General features: G+C 37.4%; 1 protein-coding gene across 1 annotated transcript in view; it reads left to right on the forward strand.

The window, feature by feature from the left end:
- The window catches only part of Plxdc2 (plexin domain containing 2), a 403,081-nt gene that overhangs the window by 197,794 nt on the left and 181,579 nt on the right, over nt 1–23,708 (forward strand). The window contains exon 3 of the mRNA XM_050152598.1: nt 9,284–9,430. Within this exon, the coding sequence (XP_050008555.1) occupies nt 9,284–9,430 (147 nt within the window). The remainder of the gene's footprint in view (nt 1–9,283; nt 9,431–23,708) is intronic.

Genomic DNA, 23,708 nt, shown 5'->3' on the forward strand with positions numbered 1-23,708 from the left:
GAAGACTTCATTCCTGTTTGTGGTGTAAACTATGTTGTCGCTATGGCAATCAGCATGGTGGCTTTAGCCACAAAACAAAATAAAATCCAATTCACAGGATAATGGAAAGGATCAGGAAATATCATATTAACTGTGGAAACTTAAGAAAGACAAACAACATGTTTTCTCTCCCGCGCAGATCTTGGCTTCTAAATGTTAAATATGCATATCCAAATAGGACAGGTATGGGTAGAAGCCAGGAAGCTGGAAAGGGGTCTGTGAGAAGGGACAAAGTGTTTTAAGAAGTGGAGTGAGGAGGATGGCAGACAGGAAGGGGAAGGGAGACTACATGGGTGCAGGGGCACAGCAAGGAAGGGAAGGGAAGGTGCAGGGAGGGCAGGGGAGAGGATATTACATGGGAACAAACATGGGCTTTGTGCCATTATTTCTTTGGTGATGGATTTACAGCACATTCACATTAAGTTGAGAATATTCTATTCTATGGTATTTTGTTATGGTGTCCCAGGCTAGCTAAAGCATATAAAGACAGCACAAACCTTAAACTTAGCCCACAATCCTTTTAAAATATGATTTTTATTGTAACATTTTGAACCCCTTTATGTACTTACTGTTTATTTGTAGTTGCCAGAAAAAAATACACTGTACCAAGCATTACAGAGAAATACAACAATGTACTCTGAAAAGAATACCCATTTTACTAATGACAATTACACAACACATTTGAAAATGGTTGTGCATTTATACTTTGGGACCCATAATGTATTGCATTCTCACAAGTGATGAATAACATGCCATAAGATCCAGTACAAGAATTCTGTGACTTTGTGCCAGTTCTGAGGCCAATTACAGCTTATTAAGAAGAATGATTATTCAGCTTCTGGAATGGAGGTGGTACTAATTATAGCTTGCTAATTCCCTGGTCATGCAAACTCACACTTTCCTTTCTTTCCAAAAGAATGATGTAAATCAGACTGAGTGTTCTACCCTACATCTACCCCTCACTTCCTGTTTTTCTCATGTCCAAACAATTTTAGGAACTTGGCTGAAGAGCTCTCTAATTCGACTCTTACCCAGAGTAAATCTAGAAGTTGTAATGATACTCAGAGACAAATTCATCTTTTCAAACCTGTACCTACACATCCTTTTCTTAGGACAAGATTGGAAAAGGAGTGTGGTGTGGTCTTTATCCATATACCATGTTGTGATGGCTACTGTAGGCTCCAACTCTTTTCATCCTATGGATGACCGACCCTACCTGAAGGATGTGGCTGTGTGGTAAATTCAGTGTACAAGAAAGGTAACATTAATGTGAATGGAATGGATAAGTGACCATAGTATTGTGTTGGAGTTCGTTAGTGATTAAACCCAGGAGAAATTGAGTTTTGATAGCAGCCTGCTAGTTTGATGTCTTTGGGCACATCAAGTTTTTAGCTACCCGCCAAACCCCTGCCTGTGGATGTCAGAATGTAGCTGACATTCTCCAGCCGGTAGCCCAGACCCGCTCTGCAAACCTTGAAACATATCTTGGAAATAAAGAAGCAGAGTATAGTGGATGATTACTTATAGAAACATGAATAATTACTTAAAGTATAACACTTATTGAATTGTAAAAAACAAAAATTATAAGATCTGATTGCCCTTTAGTAATTCTTAAATATTCACTGTGTAACACCACGCCCATCTGCGTTCTATGCTTCACCATACAGTTCGTGAACTGAGCAAGGGACTGGAGATTGAAACACACAGACTCACAGAGAGAGACACAGGTCATCCTTGATGCCAGAATGCCCCAAGAATTCCCCTTTATTGTGTTCAGGGGCAGATTATATAGAGATAGCCACGTCCCAGCCAAATCCACCAGAAATCCCTCTCCTGCCATCAGAAACTCCTGAGGGTCTCCTGCTCAGAGCAGTGACAAGCTGTCTCAGAGCAGAGGGAAACAAGTTGTTTACAAGAAATTCAGGGTCTGGAGGTTCACAGCTCCCAACAACTCACTTCCACACTTGCTTTCAACATGTCTCATTTAACAGTGTGACCTACCTTAGGAACATGAAGCAATTTCTACATAAGTAAGTAGAAAACAAGAAACATATAAATGGTGGTGACATTAGTGATTATGAAAGTTCAAAGGGAAGTCTTTTAATATTTGATAAAAATGGATATTTTCTTACATTTCTCTTAATGTTAAATTTAATTTGCTATTCATAATACAAAATATTGAATTTTACATAAATCAAAGAAGCTAATATCTTTTTTTTCTTGTTAATGTCTTATGTATTTTAATGACAGTTTTATAGCTTTTGGAAATACAGTTGTTTTCCTGAAGAACCAACTCTGCCACGTAGAAAGAACTAATGTGAGAAAAAAGGCATGTACAGCCCCAGAATTGATGTCTTTACAGATGTTCACACTGTGTGCCATCAACAGCCATGCTGTCTTTCCTTTCACACAGTGTGATCTCAGAGCTGAACAGCTATGCTGTCTCCCCAGTTCACACAGTGTGATCTCAGAGCTGAACAGCCACACTGCCTTTCCAGTTCACACCACCACACTGCCTTCCCAGTTCACACAGTGTGATCTCAGATCTGAACAGTCGCACTGCCTTCCCAGTTCACACCCACACTGCCTTCCCAGTTCACACCCCACGCTGCCTTCCCGGTTCACACAGTGAGATCTCAGAGCTGAACAGAGCCATGCTGTCTTCACAGCTTACACAGTGTGCTTCCTGGAGCTAGAGAATTTCCCCAGAGAATAAACTGAGGCCTAGGGAAGTGACCTGTTCATACCAGAAACCCAACACTTGGTGAAGCTGCTGTCCTCACCAGGATGGCTGTGTGTCCAATACAGCAGTCCACTTCTCTGACTTTACTTCTGGTCGGTGACTTTTGAGTACCTGAGAAGGTTCCTGTCTGTTACCTGCTTTGTAGCATCTTTACCGTCTCTCCTCCCTCTTGGGCCACACATTGTTGACTGCTGAAGAAGCTAATATCTTAAAGAAAATATTTAGTTCAAATCTATATAACAACTTTACCCTAAAATAGTTCTTGTTTTTGACCTTGCAATTCTGTTGTTGAGTTCCTTAGTGTGTTAAGAATTTTTCTTTAGGAAGTTTTCAAAGCATATATATCCTACATCTTGAATTTTGCAGGCAAATGAATAGAGCTAGAGAACGTCATTTTGAGTGAGGTAACCCATACCCAGAAAGACAGTGGTTTTTAAACATAAAGCAAAGAAAATCAGCCTACAAATCACAATCCCAGAGAACCTACACAACAATAAGGACCCTAAGAGAGACATACATAGATCTAATTTACAAGGGAAGTAGAAAAAGACATGATCCCCTGAGTAAATTGGGAGCATGGGGACCTTGGGAGAGGGTTGAAGGGGAGGGGAGAGGCAAGGGAGAGAGCAGAGAAAAATGTAGAGCTCAATAAAAATCAATTTAAGAAAGGAAATATTAAAAAAAATCAGTAGATATATTTGTTGCTCACAGTAAACAGCCTTGTTACTATTTATATGTTCACATTATTATTTCAAAAATTTACTTTTAAAATTACATTCGTTGGTTGAGAATTTTCTTTTGGGAAATCTAGAATTTTCTAGTGTTTTGTGTAAATACAAAGAAAAATTTCCATTTTTAGGTAATGTGTTAATGTTGAAAATTTCAACTAATAATTTTTGGAAAAGCTAATTCCTCTAGATTCCATTACTCAAAAATAACCCAGTTAATATATGTTTAATATATTCTACAGACATAACATCTATTAATTATAAATGTATCCATATACATGCATATATAAACATGTATAATCAGACAGGATCAAGAAGGAAGTAACTAAAAATACACATTCACACTTAGGTAAATGTTATTTTATAAAATGTAGATGTCCATGAGCATTATAGTGAGGAAAGTAATGAGTTTAATATTTTTCTACTGACCTTTGGTGATATGAATGCAACAATAAATATTCAGTTTCAGATTTCTGCCTCCAGTGGTGACCTTACAAAAATTAAATTTTTTTACCAAGTGTATCTATGATTTCAAGTTCATCTATTAATTAACAGCTATGAATCACAGGCTAATCATGCCAGTATATTAATTATTGTTTGATCACAATGCCTAACAGAAATGGAAACAACCCATGGAAAGGCTTATTTGGTCATAGTTTGTAGGACATGAATTCATTTTAAGAGTGAAGGAATGGCACTTCATGGGGCAGGGTCATGTGGAAGAGACCGTTCCATCTTAGTGGCTCAGGAAATGGCAGACAAGGCAGGACACACACTTCCTTCATTTAAGCTTTATCTTCTTCTTTTTTTTTTTTTTTTGGAATTGTTTTGCTCTTCATTTACATAACTGTCAGACACTGCAGGCATTGTTTGTACAGCTTTCTTTTTTCCACATAACTTTTAACCCATATTTTTGAAGTCCACCCTTGTTGCTAACATTTCCGTGCCAAAATGGAGGAGTCTGTGGCTTGAGTGTGAACCTTCTGCAGCAGGACAGCAATCTGCCCAGTGTTAGTGAACCTGATGGTCTCGCCACTCACTGTTGAGAACAAGCAGGCATCATTTGGAAATGTTAAAGATGCCATCTGGCTACCTGGGCTGTTGTGCTCATCTCCTAATGGTTCCACAAGCTTACCAAATAGTGCAATCAGCTGCAGAACACACACTCTAGACATGAGCCTGTGAGGGGCATTTCACAGTCAGTACATAAGAATTTGAAAATTATTATTATATATTCATGATGGAAAGAAATTATATGCCTGCTTATACTTTTAGTGACCACATGTGACCTTTTATGAAGTATTCTTGTCACAGAGTCAGTACTCTTCATCAGACCTTTGGCCATAGCTTTTGTATGCCCACACAGAGCCAGGCCTTCACACAGCTCATTGCTCACTGGAATCGCTGTGATGGGCAGTTTAATTACCCCCTGTTTGATATGAAAGTAGGTATTACATGTTCCAGAATTTCACATTGGTGATATATTTTCTCTATATCTACATTATTAGAAAGATACTACCTTGTATTTAAAATATAACTTGATAGAGGAAAAAATTTGAGTCACAAGTTCATTTTCCAAGGTTTTATAGATGCTTTTTCCATGGAATGCTATGATGGTGTTAGATTATCCGATGTTTTCTTACTGTTTTATAATCTGACTTGTCTGTTTTGGATACCTATACAATTGCATTTTGAGCCAAATGCCGTGATTCACACCTATAATGATAAAGCTAGCACTTAGGAGGTGGCCATGAGGTCTAGGCTATCCTAAGCTATTTACTGGGTTCTAGCAAATGTGTGCCAAGGAAGAGGAGAGGGGAGAAATTATCACAGGAAAATTCATAGTACACAGTTTTGTTGCAAATTCTGTGGACTTTTCCCAAGGAAGGAGAGAAAATGAGGGAAAGGGGAAGAGAAGAAGATTGGGGGATGAGAAGAGGTGTGGAAGGAAGCAGCCAGAAGAGGGAGGGAAAATATTCATGCCTCCTTTTATGTGTACCAATCTTGCCTTGTCCACTTTCCACAATTATGGCATTGTTTAACCTTGACTACCCTCATTAAGACCCTCGAGAAAATTATAAGCATGCTGGGAGTTTAATTTTTAACATAAAAATTTTGAAGCAAGGCCAGCAATGTTTATCCCATTGCATCTGTCCTAGAGTGGTGGTGCTCTTTGATGCCCAAGGCAAGGCTGTGTGGGCAAAGTAGGACTGCACTCAGCTTTCACACAAGTTTTATTTTCTCTTAATACTCTCACTATGCTCTTTCTTCAGTTTTGCTATTTTATCATACTCCTTACTTTCTTATTAAACATAGAACTAGCCTGTTGTTCGTTTGTAAAATGTATTTCTTGAAAGTATGACTTACACACATAGTATGTAAAATAACTTTATGTTTAAATAAATGATAATCGTATGAGAAAAAATTCTTATTTTTTTGTTTGTTTTTCAAGACAGGGTTTCACTGAAGCTTTTGGAGCCTGTCCTGGAACTAGCTCTTGTAGACCAGGGTGGTCTTGAACTCACAGAGATCCTCTTGCCTCTGCCTTCCGAGTGCTGGGATTAGAGGCGTGTGCCACTACCGCCCACTGTGAAAACATTCTTAAAAGAATAAAGTACACCTCCACATGTGTAAAGAGCACTACAATCCTATGTATTATAGACTAATATTTATGTGGTAGCCTTATGTTTAGCGCTATATGACTTACCTGGAAACCTTGATTATTTAAATGAATCCAGAAATCAAATTCTTAGCACATGGATGGCTATACAATAAGTTCTCAATTTCTTGCAGTTCTCAACGAAATACACTTGGTATCCAGATGTCATTGCTGCATCTAGAAATATGAATAATCCATAAATACTATGTGTAGTGATATTGCTTAACAGCCATGGTAGAAGAGAAAACTGAGGTTGGATGGGGTAGACTGATTTGTGCAGGATGCCTGTAGCTATGGCGAGCCATCGACTGCATGTTTTGAGGGATGCCCTATGTTGCTCAACAGCTGCAGATTTGCAGGCAGTTGTTGACAACCTGAGTTTATAGCATTTGGAGTCACCCACTGAGCCATCTACTTTCAGTAACAGTTGGTTTCCTAAATGAATTGGCAAGTAGTCACCTCACAGTAGTGCTTTGCTTTATTGTCTCTGGTATTAGAAATAGTTTTGCTTTAGAGGAAAAATAAAAATCTTTGTGCCCAAAGTGACTTTCAATAACTCTCTAAGAGTCATTATGCCTAAAAATGACAAAAAGTAGTTTGAATAATTTATTGAGGCTAAAATCTCACATTTTTGAGATATCTATTTTATAGCTTTTCTGAGTGCCTGAGACAAATGCCTCTCTGGGGTTTAACAATTTGTGTGTCTACTTTCCTAGGTAAACAATAAATTGCTTTTATCTTTGAATAAAAGTTGCCATGGCAACTTGGCAAAATTGAGCTATAGAAGTCAGTACCAAGTCTTTAGCTTAACTTCAGTGTTTTCAAGACCTGATATTGTTTTGAAAAATTCCAACTTAGCTGAAAATTAAGGGAATGGTCTCACATATCAGATATATGTATTGCAGCCAAAGTTGTGAGTAATTTTTCAGATAATTCATTATCTTGTTACATTTTTATTATTCATGATAACAAAAAAGTATTTGTTTAAATAATTACAGAGATTAAGGAGAAAACCAATTTTTTTAAACGTTGACTTCTACCTTTATACTGAACTCTATGCTTAATTGGTTAAACTTTATGAATTACTAATTTCATATGAATTTTACTACATCACATAATCAGTTACACAGTGTGTCCATTGTATTGTATTGTACACGTTAGTTTTACTCAGCTTATTACAGTTTATAATAAACTCGTAACAATTATCATTCATTGAGCATTTTCTCCAAAGTCATCTTTTCTAATACTCACTAAAACTGAATAAGTTAGCATTATTTGCTGTACAGACCTGACACCTTTGGGCAAGTTATGTAAGCCTCCACATTTTTACTCGGTGACTCCGTAGAATGCAAGAATTGAGTGTGTGTTTGTTACCAAGACCTAAAGGGTCTATAAAATCACTTATTTCTGTCGTGTTTAAGTTTTATTATGAATTAGAGCCATGCTTTTTATATCAGTATTCCTCTATTAAGGTGAAGTATGATAAAAGCAGTTGAATAAGTGCATTTAGATAATCACATGCAGATAAACATAGCCAGAGAGAAAGCTTCTCCGTTAGTGTTTGCCATTTTGTCCTGTGTGTTACTTTTATTTTCAGTAGTCTCCCCATGATGCCAAAATGGCAACTGTACCAAATCTCACATAGATATCCCATAATCAGAATAAGGGACCTTACATCCTCTGAGCTTCTAAACACCTTGCCAATGGCCAATCTTTCACTGATGCTCACACATGTCCACTGATTTTTTGTGACTGGTAAAATAGCATGGCTCATTCTCCTTCTTGTGAAGAGGTCCCAGCAGGAAAGCAGCAGACACTAGAAGACACATCACAATGTTTTGGTCCTCATGCATTTTGTCATGACGCTGTGAAAGAAAGATGTGGAAATTCACAAGGCTGCCCATCATCCCAGCTTTAGAACATCTCATTCCCATGTCCTTTAGTCTCCTATATTATTCTACGTCTACAGAAGTTTCTTGCACCCAAAACTTAACTAAAATTTTCTTATAAATTTTATTAAATAAAAACTCAATTTCTTGTTTACATCCATTCCCTTCAATACTTTTGTCTTGAATTGTTTTATTTCTTTTAGGAATGATACAAAATCCCTTTGAATATTGGTTATACATGAGCCTTCTTATACTTTCTATAATCAGTTTCTGTACACGTTGACCTGGTGATCTGTGAAGACATACTTGAGATTCTGGTTTTGACTGAATGGCTTGGTACCTCAGTTTTATTCTAGAAACACTTTGTAATAAATGTATTAGACAGAATTCACTTCCAAAACATAATTGCTCAAATCAAAGAAAATCTTCTTTATTCACTTTGCACATATTCACCAAAATGTCAGACAAAATACATATAAAAAGTGAATATAAATGCATATAATTACACATGAAATTAAATATCTCTTAAAATTATGCATGTGACATGTCTGACTTTTATTGGGTAATTGAGACCCAAACAGAGAGTGCCATGCTTCCTGGCACATGCTTACTTATCCATGGAGGAGCCATCCTCAAGCCCCTTATGACATCGTTGCATTTTGTGGCTAATACATGTATATGATGTGCATTATCCATGTGTGGTATTCTTTTAAAACATTCACTTTCCCCATTGAGCTGGAAGCATGAGAAATAAAATCCCTGTACAAAGCACTTTAATGAGACCCATAATGAGAACTCAAATAAGAGTAGGTTTTAATAACCCAAATTAAGCAGTTATCTGAATTTCTAGTATTATTAACTAAATTCAGTCCCAAATATAATGTTTTTAAAGAATAAATTAATTTTGTTGTCACCCAATGTAATTATAGCTCAGATCCTCACTAAATATTTCTAAAATCAGATGTTTTTGTCTTGTCAGCAGTTAAATGTCTACTATTACTATCACAAAAACGAAATACATAGTACACAGAATATAAATTTGATTGTAAATTTTTTTGTATTTAACTGTTTCTTCTACATATTCAATTTTCATTTCAATTCACTTCTCTATGACTCTACTTAAACCATTTGCTAGATTAGAGATCACTGAAATCTTTAATTACAGAAGAACTCTTAAAAATAAAATTAGCGGAAAATTAATGTTCGTCATTTTCCACCAATGCAGGAGGACACAGATCACAATTACTACATATCTCGGATATATGGTCCAACGGACTCTGCCAGCCGAGATCTGTGGGTGAACATAGACCAAATGGAGAAAGACAAAGTGAAGATTCATGGGATATTGTCCAACACTCATCGGCAAGCAGCGGTAAGTGCTTTGCTATGCAATGTTTCTTCTCTTTGTTGTGAGAAAAGTGTACAATTGATATGTGGTTGTTTTCCACGCACTAGGTTCTGTGGCTGTCATGCACAGCTACATATAACATAGTAAGGAAAACAGGAGAACTGTTTGGATAAACTCAGCCATTTGCCGTAGTGTTTCTGATGGGTTACATATTTTCTTCCAAGACATGATTCATATTGGATTATTTTCAGTTTATGTAACACTTCAAAACTTGCTTGATCTTGAATCAAATCTCATACTTGCGCTTATTGTTTCTCATGTCAGGAAAATTAACAAAGTACATTTGTTATAGGACAATAGTGCTGGCCAAGTTAGTGGCTTGGGAGAAGAAACTGTGTATAAAGGAGAGAAATAATTCAGAAGTTGGTATATAAGTCTGGGCTCATTATTTACCAGTGACCTCTCAGGGATCAAATGACTTATTCTGAGGCACTGTTTTGGCACCTGTCAGGTAGCATGGGAGTGGTGTCTTCCTGCCAAAAAGAAAAGTAGAAGAAGCAGAAAGGTGAAGAGGAGAAAAGGAAAAAGAAAGAAACACAAATTGCGACAGACATTGTAAAACCTGTAATGTCAAAGTTATGTTGGCCAGGGTACATCAGTAAGGCCCCACAGTTTTCACCTCTCAGCATAAACACGCATGTACATGAACACTCTTATATATACACACAATCATACACAGGTATACATGAACACACAGGCACGTGAACACATAAATAAACAAAGATACATACAGACACACAAACTCAAACACATGAACACACACAACAGAATAGACAAAAACGTATACACAAAAGCATACATGAACACACACACAGCTACACAAAGACACACAAGAACACACATAAACACACACAAACATGGGCACACACACAGGAGTGCATACACAGGCCCACATGGACACCTACTGGAACACACACAGGAACAAAAGGCATACATGAACATACACAGGTATACACATACAGGCATACATAAACACACACAGGCACACACAGACACTGATGCAGGCACACACATTGATATCCCTCCTTTAGGTGGTACCCAGAGCTTTACTAACCTACAGGAGGAAACAGGGCTGCACTTAAGGCAAGATTTCCCCATATCTCGTGGACAATTCTTGATGGAAAATTCTCTAGTAATCTGCGTAGAAGCAGAATTTAATTTTAAGTCCTAAGGGGAGACCTGTGGATTTCTCCAATCTTATCATCAATTTATACAATTTGCATGCTCATGGGTTCACATTCTGTCAACAAATTAGACCAGAAAAAAGCAAAGAATGATTTTGGTGGGGAAAGACCCAGGGGTAGCTAACTAATACTGTTCTACATAAACAGGAGATAAAATGAGAAAGCCAGATGCCTGAGCTTCCCGGAAGAAGCACTGCCTACCTTCTGCCTCTTCCGGATTCCCCAGAGTGAATGAGAAAAGGGACATGGCAATGTCTTACCTGGGAATGCAATTGAATGAAAAATCGTCCTTCCAGCATCATTACCTACAATGTCCATAATAGTTTGGAATCTTGGGTGTTTGTTCTAGAGAGAAGAGGAAGAGAAAAATAAAGTAGATGTTTTCCTGTTCTCTTACAATATTTCAGAACCAAGTAAAACTTAGAAATATTTTGTGTTTGACAAGTCAAAATGCTCCATTTTATTCCTTCCTGCTCTTTTTTTAAAGTCATAATCTACAGCATTTGTGTAACACGTATTTCCGATAGAATCTAATTTTGTGTATCTTTAATGTTTCCATTATACATCTCTTTATGCTACATTTCTTCAATCATCATTTAAGATCTGTATAAGGCAGATGATAAAGATTAACTTTGCAGTAGACAGATTAAAGCAAAGGGCCTGCCTTGTTAAATGCTGAAATTTTTATACAAACCAATAGCACATAGCAAGCAATGAGACATTCTACACAAAAAATATTACAGTTATTTGGTTTTTTTTTCTTTTATTCAAATTCACAGAGTTACGAGGTGGCCGTTCTAGCCATTTCTGATTGCAAACATAGAAGCCAGCCTGAGCTTGTTTTTTTCTCTTCTGTGTCAACTTTTCATGCTGAAAGTTCTGAGGATTTCTTCTATATTCCTGAATTCACATTACTTAGCATGGTGCTGGATGCACTGTTCAATTTAAGGCCAAATATATCAGAACACTTCTATCCTGAAGCCATCAATAACATCTCATTCGAAACTCCCTGAGAACTGGCCTCATCTTTATGCAAGGCCCTGGGGTTGGAAATTAGGAGACCTTGGTTTTCCTGTTCATTTTCCTCATTTTCTTGGATTCTGACCTCTCTGTACCTCAATTTTATAACTTGAAAGAAAGAGATAAAAATGCCTGCCTACCTATCCAGAGTTATTGTGCAATTAAAACAGAAATCATCATGAAGTGATGGATGCTAAGGACCTTAAAAGATTAATGAGCTTATAGAATTTTGTTTTTTGAATATTCCAGTTCTTTATAAAAATAATAATAACCATCTGCCTGGGAATGAAGCTCATTATAGCGTGCTTAACTAGCATACAGAAAGCACTAGACTTGTACCCCCGCACTGCAGAAACTGGATGTGGTGAAAATGGCTGCTTCCTAATATTGGGGAGGTAGAAACAAGAGGCTCAAAAAGTAAAGTTCATCACTGGTGATGTAATGATTCTAAGGGCAGCCTAGACAACACCAGACAGTATGTCAAAAATAAAAAAAAAATCTGTGTTAAAATAAAAACCTAAACTAAAGGGGTCTGGTGAAATGACACTGCAGTTAGGAGCATGTGTGGGGCTTGCTGAGTTCATTTCCTACCTCCCACATCAGGTGGCTCATAATCATTTATAACCCTAATATCAGGAAATCTGATGCCTTCTTCTGGTCTTTTCAGACATTTGTATGCATGTATGAGCATACTCCCACACAGACATTCACAACATACATACATACATGCATGCATGTTGAAAGTAAAATAAATATTTTTCTTAAAAAGCAGGATCACAATAGTTGAGAATTTGAAAATAAGTTATTGACTACTGGAACATGGCAAGAAGGGATATGAAAGGACTGGGCTAAGTTAAGGGTACAGTACAGAAAAAGGAGCTTATGGCCAAGATGCAGAGTGCAAAGGGGAAAAAAAAACATTGTTGAGGACTTAAATTCAATCCTACTTCTTCTCAAAATGATACCTCAGGACTGTGGGGGTTTCTAGTTAAATTAACTTAATGCCACTCTTCCAGGAGATAGAACAGGGTGACCGGAAGTCACATGGATATGATAGGTGGTGGGACAGGGTAAGCAGAAGACACATTGACATGATAGGAGGCGGGACAGGGTGCTCAGAAGTCACAGGTGATGTGGGATTGCCCTCTGTATGCTGTGAATACCATCAGTTAATAAAGAAACTGCCTTGACCTGTTGGTAGGGCAGAACTTAGGTACGTGGAGAAAACTAAACTGAATGCTGGGAGAAAAGAGGCAGAGTTGAGGGAGAAGCCATAGAATCGCCAGAGACAGATGCACTGAAACATTGCTGGTAGGCCATGACCTTGTGGTGATGCACAGATTAGTGGAGATGGGTTAAATTAATATGTAAGAGTTAGCCAAAAAGAAGCTAGATCTAATGGGTCAAGCAGTGATTTAAATAGTATAGTTTCGGTGTGATTATTTTGGTCTGAGCTGCCGAGTAGCCTGGGACCAAGAAACAGGGATATGATAGAAGTCAGGACAGGGTAGGCAGAAGTCACAATGATATGATGAGAGGTGGGACAGGGTGAGCAGAAGTCAAGGGGATCTGAAAGGAGGTAAGCAACTGCTAAGATATTGAGCGTGGGCTCAGCTTGAACTAATACCACAAGTTTTCTTATTTTTGTTAAAGTTGTTGTGGAAGTGCATAAGTGGGCCTAGCAAAATATGCAAAAGCGTAACTAAGACTAGAAGCACTTTGGATGTTCACCTTCCTAGACATGGACGGAGGGGGGAGGACCTTGGACTTTCCACAGGGCAGGGAACCCTAACTGCTCTTTGGATTGGAGAGGGAGGGGGAGAGGAGTNAGAGAGAGGGGAGGGGGAGAGGAGTGGGGGGAGGGGGAGGAAAATGGGAGGCTGGGAGGAGGCGGAAACTTTTTTTTTTTCCTTTTCTCAATAAAAAAATTGGAGTAGGGGCATCAGAATCAACGAGGTAACTTAGACTACAATTGTTCAGGGTCTTTGAATAAAATTGTGTCGTGCAAAGACAGAAGTCCAAGGTTGCAGCTTAAATCAAAAGGCAGCATAGAGGCATCCAAGTCCCTTTTTCAGGGGGCCAGATGCAAAGATAGACAGGTCAACAGACTTACAGATTTAATAGTGGATGAATGGGTGGATGAGAGGGAGTGAAAAAGTTCAGGTCAAAAATTGAAAGCTATATTTGGTAAAGAAATTGACGCCTATCTCTGCCATTATCTCACTGTGCTTCCGTCTACTGAGCAATTGTCACAGATAAATACACACACTGCCTTGATTTTTCTTCTCCTTTTATTGATGGGAGTGTTGATTCTTTGAATGAGGGAAACAGCAGAATGAATGGCTTGGAATACTGTTCTCTGTTCATGCCCCTCTATTTTAATGTGGGTAAGGTTTGGAAGGGATCTAGATGGGCTTTCATCTGATGATTGTTTCATTTTTTAAATTTTCCCTTCATGACTTCTGTGACAACTTGATGATATTTAATAGAAAAGAATGACCTGGAATCATTCCTCTCCAACAAAACTAATATAATTAGAGTAGTGCTGGCCCACCATAGTCCCTGAAGTTAGTTAACTTTGCCAATAAGTAAGGAAATGTATATTGGTAGTTATTCAGTTACTCTTGTTGCTTTTTCTGACCGTAGGAATCAAACTAAACTACGAGGAACCATAGGTAGAAAGGCGTAAGATGGGATCCCAGCTAAATCCATCAGGACCAATTTTATAGATTTAAAAATAAAATCTTTGCTTTTCAATTAAGAGTTTGTCTTTAAAAATATGCTTGATGACCTGAAGAGATGGCTCAGCAGTTAAGAGCACTTGCTGCTCTTTCTTTCACAGAGTCTAAGTACTGTTCTCATCACCTACATTCGTAGCTCACAACCAGCTATAACTCTTGTTTACATGGCCTCAGAGGCCTTCTGGCTTCCATGGGTATCTACACACAAGTGATTTACACACCTATGCTCAGGTATATACATAAAACAATGAGGACTGATGAGAAACCAAGATCAATGGCAAGGGGTTTTGATCCTACTTCATGTTCCGGCTTGGTGGGAGCCTAGCCAGTTTGGATGTTCAGCTTCCTAGACATGGACGGAGGGGGGAGGACCTTGGACTTTCCACAGGGCAGGGAACACTGACTGTTCTTTGGGGGGGGGGGGGGGGGGGAGGGGGGGGGGGGGGGGGGGAGAAGGTGGGGAGGAGGGGGAGGGAAATGGGAGGCTGGGAGGAGGCGGAAACTTTTTTTATCCTTTTCTCAATAAAGAAAAAATAAATAAATATTTTTTTAAATTAGTGCTTGAGCTTACATTTCATTGCAGTTAAATATGCTTTCTACCTTGAGGTTTTTCAGCAGGGAGGAACACTATTTATAAAACTAAAGGTAATCGTTGAAGACAGTCTAATATATCCTGGGGTAGCTATGCTGGGTATAAAGTAACTAATTCTAGAAACATACATATTCACCTTTTGAAAGTCCCAAATGAGATAAGCACTCTACATTTTTATTCAATCCCACTGATCTTTCATATTCATGAATGCTGCTAAAGGGGATACCCCTCAATCATGTCTCAGGCTTGATCAATAAATTTCATGCCTCTCTTATCTTTCATCAGAGATTTTCTTCCTCTACATACTTTTGGTCATCTTTTCTGAGATGTTTTCATAAGTCTTTGTAGACATTCATGGTTTAATTTTAGATAGTATAGTATAAAACATATGCTCTTCCTGGGGCTATTAGATGACAACGATTTTATATGTATCATTCAAGAAAAAAACATATGTTTTAGGGAAATATTTAGCAAAATATAAATGGAATATAATGTTCATTAGGAGTAAATACCAGAAAAACATATATAAGTTTTTCTTCATCATGGACTGAACTTTAGGTATGGGTTGGATATTGTTTTTAGGAGGGCTCATTCTTTTTATTGCATTTCTTTAAGTGTGTATGTGTGTGTGTGTGTGCATGTGTGCTGGCAGGCTGATATCAAGCACCTTTACTCATAGAGCCTTCTTGACGCCTCAGGTTGAGGATGCTCTTTACCCTGTTGACAGGAATCAAATACCTTAGCTTCTGAAAAATCAATAAATTAGCAAAAATAGTATGAGTACAAAATTTTAAATTTAAAAATCTTCAGGAAATCAGAGAGAATTTCATTGTATTATTTTATAAATTTAATTTATAACTGTTTATAAATAGAAATAAAGTTATTCTATAGCAGAGAATATTATGAGTGAAATTTCAACTTAGCCTAAACTTCAACACATAATCAAGTTTTGAAATATTAAACCTTCTGATGAATTTCAACTACTGCGTAACAAACCCTCACACATGAACCAAGAAACAGGTTGTTAAAATGATGAGTTAGGGACTTAAGATCTGCCTAAGCACTCTGCCATGAACTACTATGACCTTGAATATGATGTTCATTTAAGGATTTGATGAAAGTCCAACTTGATGAGTTTCTTCTTCCCAGGCCCCACCACCCCAGCGGTTGTTCAATACTTATGTAACCCTGGGTAGCTTGTGGATTTCAGGAACTTCTTATGGCTTGTGAGAAACTGGATTTCTCATGTTTGTTGTTGTTGCTGTTTAGAGATAGAAACATGATATTAAATTGAAGTACAGAGACCATATTCAGTGGAGACCAAAATGTATGCATCTGAATAAAGTACAATACTTGTAGAGACTTGCTTGAAAACCCCTCCCCAACATAGCGCCTTGTGGACAAACCAAAGTGTATTTGTTGAATTAGGGAGAACAAGATGTGGTGATAGTTTCCTTAATCTCTAATTCTGAGGAGCCAGTACATTTGCTCGTGTTTACATTGCATTTTCAAGTTTATGAATACTCCCTTGATGAGTGTCACTCCATACACAGAGTTAATTAAACATTAATTTGCTATGAACAAAAATTCTGGAGAGGTTAGAATGTCTAACTCCGAAAATCAATTGGATTGATAGAGTGTACTTCTCAAAAGATTAGCCAGTTCCCAGGTCTCTGTGTCTGAATATTGACAAGCTCCCTTACATTTTTAGGTTTCTAATGATCTCAGTCGCTGGATTCACAAACCATGTCCTGTTGATCTGTCCCATAATGTGAGAATTGGTTATAATATTGCATTTTGACAAATCTTATATAGGAAAGGTCTTACTAACTATTCTTCCTGTTATATTATTTCATTTGGGATTGTGTGAGGATTGTTTGTTGCCTGGAAACAGAATCTACATTAAATAAAAAAAAAAAACATTTGCATTGCTGGTATCTATTCATACATGCCTCTCCATATTCTATTGTCTTTTTAATATTTCCCTGTTGTACAAATCCATCATTTGATCTCATCCTCCTCATGCAGCTGTGCAGTCATGAATCACTGAGTAAAGGGAGCACATTCTTAGACATGTGTCCTTGGGTCAATCAGTTACTGTATGAAGACTGTAGGGAAAGTTGAATTGAGTGTATAGATGAGTTAAGTAGGGGACCACTGTTTTGTCTGTGGCTGTAGATGGCTGAAACATTCTTGCAAAACATAAGGACATGCCTAAATTTATAACACTCCGTTTTCTTTAATGTCTATTTTGTAGATAAATGTATTTCTGTAACTTCTCATGTGAAAGGATGATAATATAAAGAAATTTTAAAAATTGAACAAAAGTTTATAGATTCAATATCTGGAACAACAAGAAATAACAGCATCGTATTCCTCAGTAAGGGGTGGGGAGAATGGAATAGCTAAGCAGGTCAGAGAAGAGATTTAGCATGAAGGCAGAAGTTCAATGCTTTCCCACTCAGCATGCCATTGCTTTCCACACATGGTATACTTCAGTAGGCAAATAATTTTGACCTGAGAAGAGTGATCTCTGTCACGTTCACAGTTTCAATTTGCTTTGCTCTGTCTTGGTGTTGTGAATATGTGGTCTCTCTAATCATATTTATTCCTACATTTTGAACAAAATTAAGAAAAAATAGATAGTGTTACATTTGGACATGCCACTTGGCCCCAGAGAATCCTGAACTCTACACTCAGTTTCTATTCTCTTGTTTAGCAAACATCTGGAAATTTCTACCCTGGTCTCTGACAGACCCATAGACAGCAAGCCCCCATTAGACAAAATGAAATTTTTATACCTGAAAAGACATGATGGTCTGACTATGTTTAGGCTTCATGATTATAACTAGTTTTTGAAGGATGCAATCACTAGTATAGACAAAAGATGTAATTCTCAAGACAGTTTTGAGTAAAACATTTTGCTTTGAAATGAGTCCTGCTACAATGTAATGGTTTCAATGCAAGACTTTTTCTTTGCAGAGTTCTGTGCCAAGATAATTTCAGTCTTCTAAAACCCTGAAAAACTTTTGAGAATTACTACATAGCTTTCTTCTCATCCTATAACACTGCTTTTAAAATAATAATCTGATAATTAATTGTGTTTGTTCAATACTCGTAGTTTATCTATGTGCCTTATTCTAATTTTACTCAGTGTACATCATTAGTCTTAACATTACAGCTAAATGTTCATGAAGTCATAAAGCCACTGTGCTGGCTAGTTTTATTAAAAAAGGGAACCTCAACTGAGAAAATTTCTCCAGAGGATCTGACTGTATGACATTTTCTTATTAGTGATTGATGTGGGAAGATCCAACCCACTGTGAGTAGTGACATCCCTGGCCTGGAGGTCCTAGGTTCTAAAAGAAAGCAAGTGGAGCAAGCCTTGATGAGCAAGCCAATAGCACCCCTCCAAAGCCCTTGCATCAGCTCCTACCTTCAGGTTCCTGTCCTGTTTGAGTTCCTGTCCTAACTTCCTTTAATGGTAGACTCTGATGTGGAAATATAAGCCAAACAAACCCTTTCCTTCTCAACTTGCTCTTTGTGAAGTTATTTCATTTCAGCAATAGTAATCCTAACTAAGACAGCCACCAACCCAAGATGATGGCATGTCAAATAAAGCCAAATAAACCCTTTCCTCACCAACTTGCTTTTGGTACTGTTGTTTCATTACAGCCATAGAAACCCTACCTAAGACAGCCGCTAACAAGATGGCACGTCATTCCAGGTGTCAACCTTTACAAAATCCTGCTAGAATGATACAAAGTTTGAACATGAAGTCTCATTGAATGAAGACTGTAAAAGACATACCTTCTGATTCGTCAGGGATCAATGCTACTGTCATCTGCCAGGAAAAGCACTTTTTGTCCCTTGTTCAGTATCAACAAAACTGTTCCCTTGCTATGTGTGTCTTGCAGAGACAGACCATACCTAATCAAACCAATCATGTTTATCCAATGTTTATTAAACATGTTTACTTACAACATTTACTAAAAATAGGTGACTTTTGCTAGGAACATCTGAGTAGATAAAACAATGTATTAAATTTAGTTATTGTACAAAGTTCACACTTAAGTATTTACCACTCACCTGGAACAGTATGATCAATATTTTATTTGATAATGTGAGATTAAGATAAATTCTCCAATACAAATAATCATATTAATGATATTCCTCCTGCTGACATGTTCAGAAGATGACTGTCTCCCTCAAATAAAAGTTATTTGAATGATTAAAAATAGAATTTGAAAATGTATATATAAAACTTTATGAAAATTCAGTTCATTCTTGAGCATATACTTTTCAGACACTTTGGTATGCTCTTATGAGATCAACAATTTTTAAAACTTTAGTTATTACTAATTTTCCTCCTTTAAGCTGCTTTCAGCAGTTTTGTACCCAGTATTCAGAAAATAAAAAGACTCAGGGGACTAGACATGCATAGACTTAGCACCAAAAGGAGGAGCTATCTTACAACAAACAGCAGTTTGTGTTGATGGTGTTTCTGTAAAACATGGTTCTGGGAATCATAAATGGTACCCACAGTGAGATTCCCAACTTATTGGGCTCATAAGTTAGAAAAGAATGATACAAGGTTTACAAAGAAAGTTTCACAATAAAAAGGTCATAAAATATGTGCCTTGTGATGTGCCAACATGCTAATGCACAGGCTTCTGTCTGCAAGATTTTGCATACACAGCATTGACTACTGAACTTTCTTTCATGATGATGCTGAGGAATAGACAAGATAAATGAGGAGGAGAAATGTTTTAGTTATAACTGTTTGTAACTAGTGGTATTGTTTACATCACTATGAGAACTACAGCAGATCATAATAAATATTCTAAAATCTGCAAAAGAATGAAGAAACTTTATGTGAAATGTCTGACATCAGTCTGGATCCATGGTTCTGAACATGTCTGACTCACTTGCCAACAGGAATTTCAAGAGGTGGGTTGGAGAGATGTTTCACTCACAGAGTTTTGTTACCATCAACTCTAAGAAGTGGTTCCCAAATATCTGTAACTCCAGTTTCCGGGGGATCAGATTCCTCTGTCATGGGTAGGCAGTAGCACTCATGTGCATATACCCAATCTGAGACCCACACATGTACACATAACTAAAAATGATAACATTTAAAGTAACACTTTGAAAAGGACACATTGAGAGAGCATGTGTTGAGAAGATGCTTTGTGATTTTTAAAAGCCATAATCACAGATAGCCACAGTTGCTCTCAATTCACATCAAATTATCTGGCCTTATAGTTCTGCTGGCTCGTCAGGGCATGCTTCCTGACTTGTCTTCTTCCATGAGACCAATGATTCATTTGCTTGTCTAGAACATTCTCACTGTTCCACCGTTTCATAAAACTAAGACAGTTTCCACAAGTAATTGCTTTTATTATGTTACTTACACTCCTTAATTTTTTTAGTTCTGAGTTTTAAAGTTTCTGATCAATGCTGCAGGTCAAAGTGAGGACCATCTCTATGCTCTATTTTGATATGATTATTTGTGTTTTCCTCAGACTACTAATCCATTAATTGAGTCTTCATATAGCCATTTTCCTTAATCACTTTATCTCTTTAACAATAAATATTTCCTGGTAAAGTATAATGCCTAAGGTAAGATTTACTATGCCAGTTTCTGTGTGATTTTTTTTTTTTTTTTAGTTGTTGTTGTTGCTACGGTTTACAGTTTTTGGCAATGCTCAGGGATCCCTTAACCTTTGAGATACAGAATAGTTCCTAGACAGTTTGGGGCCACTTTTAATTAATGTCTATTGCATAGTTAAAGGATGCATAACTAATTTGTGAAAGCAGCTGTTCCTACAGCTAACACAAGTGACCTTTCTTCCTACTTTCATCAGCTTACTTGGTGTCCCCAAGGCTTAGCATTCTTCCAGCTGGAAATCTGCACTGTCACCATATTCTGTATCTCCAGTTTTCATGCTCCGTAGTGAGAGTCCTTCTCTTTTACTGCATATGCTGCAGTCTGTGTCCTGTATTCCATGCACTGAGACTCTTTTCAGTTAGAATATATTAACTGTACAATGACTGTTACTAAAACTCTTATTTATTTTCTATGTATGGCTGTTTTGTCAGCATGTATATCTGTGCACCATCTGCATGCTTGTCATGCACCTGGTTCAGAAAGTGTTGGAGCCTCTCAGACTAGAGTTACAGATGCCAAACAGCTGCCATAGGTGTGCTGCGAATCAACCCAAGTCTCTGTAAGGACAACAAGTGATCTTAACTACTAGGCCATTTCTCATACTCTCAAAACTGAATCTCATTATATCCTCCTCAGACATATATATAAAGTGTTTCAGACTGCATTTATTCCCCTTATTACTAACAATTAACAGTACTCTACTTTGGGTCCTGTTGTTTTTGTTTGTTTGTTTTCTATTATTTTCCCTTATTCTTACTTTCTTTGATTCCACATATGAAAGAAAACATGGCATCTGCCTTTATGAGTCTAGCTTTTTACTTGCATAATGATCTCTAGTTCCATCCATTTTCCTGCACATAATATGATTGATTTTTTTTTTAACAGGTCAATAACCCTAAATCGTGTATGGATGCAACATTTTCTTTGTCCATTTATTTACTGCCAGCTACCTAGGCTGGTTCTGTAATTTGGCTTATCAGAATGATACAGTGATAAATAGAAAAATATGAAGAACTCTGTGATATATTAGATTCCTTTCGGGTATGCACCCAGGAGTGATGTAGCTAGACCATATATTTCTTTTTCTATCACATCCTCACTAACATTTGTTTTTTTGTTACTTATGTTTCTTGATGACAACCATTTTGACTGGGTTCAGATGGAATATCAGTGGGTTTTACTTGCATTTCTTTAAAATATTGCATGTGTTTATGAATTTATTAACTATTTATATTCTTTATATGAAAAGTATCTTTTTAGTTAGTTCAGTTTCTCATTTATTAAATGGATTGTTTGTTCTTTAGATTTTTAATGTTTTGAGGTCTTTATACATTCTGGATAGTAAATATCAGAAGGATGAATCACTGTTGATTTTCTTCTACTCTGTGGGCCATCTCTTTATCACTGTGGTCTTTGTTTTCTTTGCTGTACCGAAAGTTTTAGAATGGTGCACAATCCTTTTAGTCGGTTCTTGTTATTAGCTTTGGGGCAGTGAAAGTACTATTCAGAAAGTTATTGCCTTTCTTGAAAGGTTTCTCATGTCTTCCTCTTGCAGTTTCAAAGTTTTTGGTCTTACTTTAAGATCTTTGTGAAGAACTTATGTCGCTTCCTATTTAAACAATCAATTTGGGGTACCTGAACTTGAACTCAAATGTCACTTCTTAATACTACTCAGTCTACACATGGTCCTATTATGTATCCTTCAGTCATGTTCTCCCCATCACTAAGGAGACCCTGTGAAATTTACTCATTGTCTACCTCTATGTTTCACACACAGTGATGAATGAAGAATGAAAACGTGAAAAAATAAAACTTCCCCTTATTCTTGTCTGACACTTCTTTTAGATGTATCGTCCTGGGAAAAATAATAATCTAATTAGTTATGGGTAATTACATTGAATATATAATCATTTGACTTGAAGGCACTTAATAAAATTTTAGAGCTTGTTTATATTGATATTTTATTATAACACACGTTTAGTTGAGAAACTTATGATTCCCCTAATTTTGTCTAGCACTTTGTGTTTACTATTTCAGTATTTGAGATTACTGCCTTTGTAATCAAACCTAGGTTCAAATCCTAGGTTTCTCCTTGAGCCACACTAAGAACTGTGACTCTGAGTAGTTTTCACACTGAAGGATTGCAAAATAAGACTGGGTAAAGCCATTCAGTTTGTGCATGTAGATATTAAGACAGATGAGTGAGTTATTCTGGGAAGACAAACCTGAGCTAAGAAGCAATAACTGAACTCTGAAGGCCCTTCCACTTATTGGCCCCTGTTGATTCTTCACTGGTCACTGATAGGAAGCTGTTGGGAATAACTTCCCAACTCAAGTCATATTTCTTCTTTCTGCCTGTGGCATGGCTCAAGTTGGAGGAGAGTTGAGCAGTTGAGTGACCTGAGTTAATACAGAGAATGAGTAGTTAGCTGGAAGAATGGCTTGCTTCCTGCCTTCCCATGATAATCAGGCATGTTCTCCAGTGTTTCCGAGAGCTTACTGACAAGAACTATTCAGACAGCTTGCACCTTAGGAATTGGGTTATCTCTTCTTTGTGCTTATGGACTGTGGTAGAATATCCGGTGTGGTACTCATTCATTCTTTTTCTTTGTCTTCCCAGTGTGTATGTGTATATAGTGTTTGTTACATATAGTTGCATATGCATGTGGGCATATGTATATGTGTAGGTGTACTCACATGTGCAGGTGCATATAGATGCCAGGTGTTAACATCAGTCTGTTTCTCTCGATTGCTTCTCTACTTTATCGTCTGACACAGGGTTTCTCACTGATCCTGGAACTCACTGTTTGGGAGCAGACTGTCTGGCCCATAAGTCTTCCAGAATATACACTTCCAGCCCCTAGCTCTGGGATTGTGGCCATTATGTTCATCATGCCCAGACTGCTATGGGAAGCTCACTATCCAAACTTATTCTTTGTGCCTTTACAGCAGGCACTTTGTCCAGTGACACATGACAGGCCTTCTGTCTTATACTATTTTTTTCCACAATATTTCTGCATATCTTAGCATGTGT

The sequence above is a fragment of the Alexandromys fortis genome, unplaced genomic scaffold (assembly GCF_014885135.2).
Source record: "Alexandromys fortis isolate MF-2015 unplaced genomic scaffold, M_Fortis_MF-2015_v1.1 scaffold_54, whole genome shotgun sequence".
Taxonomy (NCBI): domain Eukaryota; kingdom Metazoa; phylum Chordata; class Mammalia; order Rodentia; family Cricetidae; genus Alexandromys; species Alexandromys fortis.